We start from the raw sequence: 5,917 nt of genomic DNA on the forward strand, positions 1-5,917 counted from the left end.
CGCACAGGAAATACGTCATCAGGGGCGGTCATGGGTAGGCGGGGCCACGGCCTCAGCTTTCCGAACTACAACCTAACCTCTCAGATAATTTGCTGAAACTGAACTCAGTAAGGGAAACGGAGGTGTGTTTTGTTTAGCCGATATTTATTGTTCTGGAGGTAGGAAGCCTGGGCCGCAGACGGGACGTAGGTCTCCGGCCATGGTTCGCTGGGGCCCGAGTGTGCTCTTCAAGAAGGAATCGCCCACCTTGACCGATTTCAAGCGACTGGCGGTCACGGTTGTGGTGGAGGAGCTGGAAAAGCACAATTGGCTCCTTGGTGAAGCTGGCTCCCCGTAGTTCTAAAGTAGGGCGTCGCCCTCGCCCCTATGTGCCTTACCAGCCACCTGCAGCAACTTCCACCGAGCCTTCAGCTGAGCTTTTAGAAACGTAAGAGCCTGGATCTCCACTGGAGAGGCCATCGAGAAAGGGCCCAGACTGGGAGGTGTTTCCCCATGCAATGCCTGTGCCAGGGTCCTTTCAAGCTGAAGTATGGATTCCTGGCTCAGAGATAGTGAGGTTTGGGCGGCAATGAGACAATTGTTTCTGTCTACCTTCCACCCATACAGCTTACTTACCCACCCTACCCAGTTTACCTCTTCCACTACGGCTAGAATTCGGCCTCCTACTGGGCTCCGAAGCATTGCAGTCAAGAGAGCAGCTTGGGCGTTCTGCAGGCCATGGGTAGGCCCCAGTGCCATCAACACCATGTCAGGCTGGAAGCCATAGGCCAAGGGCAGTACTAGACCCAAAATGAGGCTCAGAAACCCTCCAGTTGTCTGTAGGGACAACAGCAGAGCCTCAGACTCTCATCTAGAGGGCATTGCTACTGGCTCCTGTCACCCACCCCCCAATCTCAGGGACCCTGGGTTGTGAACAAGAACCCCCAGAAAGACGGGGCGGGGGGGGGGGGGGGGGGGGGACGCCGAGAAGCTGTCCAACCACAACACAGCCACTCACCTGTGGCTGTGGAGTGGAGAAGTGGAACATGGACCAGATGGCTGCCTCCTGGCCCCGGATGTTGAGCCACAGAATTCTCCTTCTCAGGAGAAAGTACCATGAACATGTACACATATGCATGAGACCCTGCTCACCCTTCCCAGGGCTTAACAACAAAAGGATAGAGGAGAGCTTGGGGCCCAGCGGGGGTAGGAGGTGGGCAAGTAAGTGACTGCCAACCTGGTATGGCACTGCGTTCTGGGGCACCCACTCTCAAATCGCACCTATGGAAAGCAGCATCCTCACCCAATGGTCACCCTAGATTCCCAGTCACATGCTCGCTACCTGTTCATACACAACTGAAATGTGTAAACTAAAGAATCATATCCATAAGCCAGGTAGAGGTGGCGCTCGCCTTTAATCCCAGCGCTTGGGAGGCAGAGGCAGGTGGATTTCTGAGTTGGAGGCCAGCCTGCTCTACAGATTGAGTTCCAGGATAGCCAGGGATACAAAGAGAAACCCTGTCTCATAAAACCAAAAAGATTCATACCCATCATCTGCAAGGTCCAGGGGTCGATCCAGTTGTCCCAGAGCCACACAGAGCAGCCTAAGAAGTTAACCCAGGACAGGCTGGGCTCACATTGTACAGTACCCATTCAAGGGCCCTCCCTATTTAGTCGGCACTCCCAGGTCCTTGGGGAGTCAAGTCAACAGAGCAAAGTTTACCTCTGAGCTCTGTGGGCTAGGCATCGCTGAATGAGCACATCCAAAGTTGCTGCTGTGGCAGGGGCAGATGTGGTTGCTATGGCACTTCTTATCTATAGAATGAATAACAGGCACACACACCCTCTTTGGAGCACTTCAGGAGTCAATGCCAACTCCCAGACCTTAGGTTAAACCCATTTAAGTTTTGTGATACACTTTGTTTTGGTCTTTTCTGAATGGGTGCTACTGACCACCTTTCCCCACACCACAAGGTCAAAGCACCCCATCCGACTCTATTATTACGTGTAAGTACACTGTTGCTGTCTTCAGACACGCCAGAAGAGGGCGTCAGATCTCATTACAGATGGTTGTGAGCCACCATGTGGGTGCTGGGATTTGAACTCAGGATCTTTGGAAGGGCAGACGGTGCTCTAAACCACTGAGCCATCTTGCCAGCCTTGCCCTGATTCTAAAAGCAACATGCTTAAAACTACACTTGAAGGAATGGTGAGATGGCTCAGTGGGTAAGAGCACTGACTGCTCTTCCGAAGGTCCTGAGTTCAAATCCCAGCAACCACATGGTGGCTCACAACCACCCATAATGAGATCTGACGCCCACTTCTGGTGTGTCTGAAGACAGCTACAGTGTACTTAATTATAATAATAAATCTTCTTTAAAAAGTAAAAAAAAAAAAAAAACCTACACTTTAAGTTGTACACTTTCTCTTTGCCAAAGAGTGTCTCCTGGACCCTGCCCAAGGTAACATCAGTCCCCTGTACATGCCACCACACTATCTTCAGCAGCACCCCTGGCAACCTTACCTGCCCATCCAGGATTCCATCTAAGAGACACAGAGTCTTCCCCAGTGCGGCAAGGTCCTCATCCTGGAACCGGGACTTGTGAAGCCTATGGTGGGCAGGCCAGAGGGACACATGGAAATCAAGTATCATTGTAGCAGTGACACAGTGCAAGGCATGAACAGCGCCATTCGCAGATCCGCTCTCCTCACCTGGCCCAGGCTTCAGTCTCCTCCCTCAAGACTGACCCTTCTTTATGGAGCACTCCAGGAGGCAAGGCCAGAGCAGCACCTGGCACAGTCGAGGCCACAGCTGTGCAGACTGGAGATGGAGGGTGGAGGCACAGTCTGTCCAGGAGGTGACTCAGTGAATCCTCTGCTACTGCACATGTGGGACTCTCACCAAGCAGAGGCAGAGATCTCCCTTCAGGAGACTGGGTGCTGGGACTCAGAACTGGGGCCACATCTAAACGGTTCAGAGTCACAGTCATTGCAAAGAAGCCCAGGGTGGAGCCACCAACCCGGGTCCAGGCAGTACTGACTTTGCTGGAGGCTTGTCCAGTGAGGGGTCTGGGCTGTCCGGACACTCTGGATGGACTCCAGGGCACTATGGGGAAAAAGTAGAGTTGTAAGCCTGACTCCTCCCTCAGCCCCCCCCCCCACCAGGTCTCCAGTCTTCAAACCTCTGACACGGCACCATGAGACCAAGAAGGGGAGGTGTGGGGTCGCCAAGCAGTGTCTGCACCATCATACACACTGACTGTGCTAAGGACTCCAAGTGGTATCCGCCCTAGGAAGAGTGTTAAATAAGACAGAGGAGGGATGTCACTAGTGTGAGTGGCTGTACCAGGCAGATCACCTAACCTTGACGGACCCTCACATCTGGTGCCCTCCTTTCCCCTGGCCCTTGAGCAGTTACCTCCAACACGGCACAAATCTGGCCACCAGCCAGCACCTGCAGCAGCCGTGTGAGATGGGCAAAGCACTCAGGTGTGGCCTGCATCTGCCCCTGAAACACAGTAAGTGTGATAAGGGCCTGGGCCCAGCACCTTACATCACTCCCCAGCCAGGCCACGTTCTCACCTCAGGGTCGCCGATAGCAGAGTCAAATCCTGCTGACACCAGCACCAACTCAGGGTCAAACTACAGGCAGGATCCAGTGGGAAGGGGCCAAAAAGAGCAATAGCCCAGGTGAAGGGGAGGTCCCAGTGCTACCCACTCACATACTGTCACACTTCCTGAGGCACCTTCTCTACTCCCAAGGGTCCATTCATACACTGATGGAATGGTTTTCAACTCTCCTGCCTTCACAGTGGGACTCTGGGTAAGCCTAGGGTATCCTGCCCTGGGGGACACCCACCACACAGTCACCTCGAAGGCCAGCGGGAGCAGCACGTGCAGGAAGGCAGCCAAATAGTCTGCATTTCCCATCCCAACCTGCAGCAAAAGCGAAGCAGGCGGCATCAGAGGACCCGTCCTACACCCCTGGGATCCAAACTCTGGGGAGACTCCTGAAGAATGCCCCAGGTGACATTCACAACCCCCACCCCCGGAACTAGGGAGCAGGAGAAGTAGGCTGGATGGGCCGGGGGAGGGGGGGGTTAACCACTTGGTACCTGGTTCCAGGGCAAATTGACAGTGAAACCTCGGCCCTGCCCTTGGCCAACTGCATCTGCATCAGACTCTGGGAGGAATGGCCAGAAGCTTCCATGCTCATAGCGGTGCCAGGAGAAATAAAGGACACTGTCAACAATTGGCCAGGTCAGAAGTAAGGTCCCTTAGCAAAGAACGCTGACTCTTAAGACCCCTAGTCTCACCACTTGAATTTTATCCCCAAAGTGGTGGGTGGCAGAGAAGGGCCGTGTCCACACCCTACCTCACCTGGGGTCATCATTGAAGATATATTGGATGCCCTGGCCATGGTGGACATCCCAGTCGACAATGAGAATCCTGAATTCAGACAAGGCAGGAGATTACGGGAAGGGGAAGTAGCTACCTTTCCCCCTTTAGGCTAGGAGTTCAGCCAGGAGTGGAGGAAGCTAAGCGGGATCTCTTGACCACCAACTCTACCTCTTCCTATTTAGTTTGGGTCCCCCACACTTGCAGCTGAAGCTTGGACACACCTCTGCAGCCCATATTTCTGCTTGGCATATTTGGCTGCTATAGCCACATTGTTGAACACACAGAATCCATTGGCAGCTGCCCTCTGACTATGGTGCCCTGGAGGCCTGGGGTATAAAAATGGAGACAGAGGGCATGTCAAAGTCACTCTGTCCCCTCACAGGGGACACACAGACAGCCAGGGGAGGAGGGTGGTTCTCACCTCACCAGAGCAAGCCCATTTTGCACAGCTCCTGTTAGCACTGCATCAACCAGCTGCAGTGCAGCCCCCGCTGCCAGCCGGGCACAGTGATAAGTGTCCTGTGGGCCAGAGTGCAATTCAGCCTGCTGCCTGGTCCACTTGTCCCAAGTTGCAGGTTTCCCACTGCTGAGCAGACAGGGCTGGGACAGTGGCAGGCAAAACAGGGCAGGGTACAATCATAAAGCACAAACAAGAAGACACTGGCAGGCGAGCAGACTTGGGTGTGAATACACCTAGGCAGGCATATGGGTGGATGGGTGTGTATGCTTGCTCGCACCGGGTGGAAGTAGACAGCATCATACTGCTTAGACAGTGCGTGGAGCTCCTCTTCATCCAGGGTCTGGGTCTTCTGCACCAGGGCTATATATTCCGGGCTGCAGATCAGCAGGCAGGCCACCAGCAGGACAGGAAGGAAAGGAGCAGAGATTCCTGGTGGGAGTGCCCACCCAGTGAACCCACACCACAGTGAACCCAAGGGAATACTAGCGGGGCTATAACAGGTTCAGGTCCCCAGACCTGTCATAGTCTGACCTGTGCACCAGGCCCAACTCTTCCTCTGATGCCTCACAAGCTGACAAACGCTGGCACCTTTCTTCTAGGCCATGCTGCCGCAGGGCATCCAGGGCAGCTGTCAGGCGCTCTGGGCACTCAATTTCGCACTCGGGGCTGAATCAGACAAGGATCTCAGTATTCAGGGTTCCCTCCCGGACTCCTACCTCTGTCAAGACACACTTACTCATCCCAGAGCAGTCGAGTGGCTGTCATGTCCTCGTGGTACACAAGTGCTGTGCCCATGGCTACACCTTGGTCACTAGGATCCGCTCTATGGCAACACGCCCTCTGTCGGCAGGTGATTGCACTGCCTAGTCTCACCTAACAGTAGGCACGTAAAGAGTCCTCGCTTGGGACAGAGCCGGGTAGTGAACACTGGGCCTGCGCAAGGGGGAATCACCTCAGGCCCAGGTCCGGGCTCCAGCCCGGCCGATAGAAGCCAACCGCGGGAAACTGAGCTAAACTGGGTCTACAGCGTGGCTCCAAACGCCTAACTTCCGGCTTCCTCTTTTACAGACTTCGTCC

General features: G+C 54.5%; 1 protein-coding gene across 3 annotated transcripts; it reads right to left on the reverse strand.

Moving 5' to 3' along the window:
* Positions 1 to 123: 123 nt before the first annotated feature.
* Positions 124 to 5,917, reverse strand: Hdac10 (histone deacetylase 10). 3 transcript variants are annotated; one of them, XM_031352506.1, is made up of 20 exons: positions 5,577 to 5,916; positions 5,372 to 5,506; positions 5,118 to 5,214; positions 4,802 to 4,899; positions 4,602 to 4,706; positions 4,360 to 4,428; positions 4,095 to 4,221; positions 3,850 to 3,915; positions 3,562 to 3,621; positions 3,398 to 3,487; positions 3,162 to 3,268; positions 3,021 to 3,085; positions 2,692 to 2,944; positions 2,504 to 2,588; positions 1,703 to 1,794; positions 1,527 to 1,583; positions 998 to 1,076; positions 634 to 816; positions 378 to 537; positions 124 to 292 (listed from the first exon to the last, which is right to left on the reverse strand). In XM_031352506.1, exons 1-20 carry the CDS (start codon positions 5,633 to 5,635, stop codon positions 273 to 275), a joined length of 2,007 nt encoding a protein of 668 aa, XP_031208366.1. In that variant the 5' UTR covers positions 5,636 to 5,916; the 3' UTR covers positions 124 to 272. The 3 variants fall into 3 exon arrangements, with proteins under 3 accessions (XP_031208366.1, XP_031208375.1, XP_031208382.1); XM_031352515.1 differs by lacking the exon at positions 3,850 to 3,915 and having other exon boundaries at positions 5,577 to 5,917; XM_031352522.1 differs by lacking the exon at positions 5,372 to 5,506 and having other exon boundaries at positions 4,807 to 4,899; positions 5,557 to 5,915.

Source organism: Mastomys coucha, unplaced genomic scaffold, assembly GCF_008632895.1.
Source record: "Mastomys coucha isolate ucsf_1 unplaced genomic scaffold, UCSF_Mcou_1 pScaffold11, whole genome shotgun sequence".
Taxonomy (NCBI): Eukaryota; Metazoa; Chordata; class Mammalia; order Rodentia; family Muridae; genus Mastomys; species Mastomys coucha.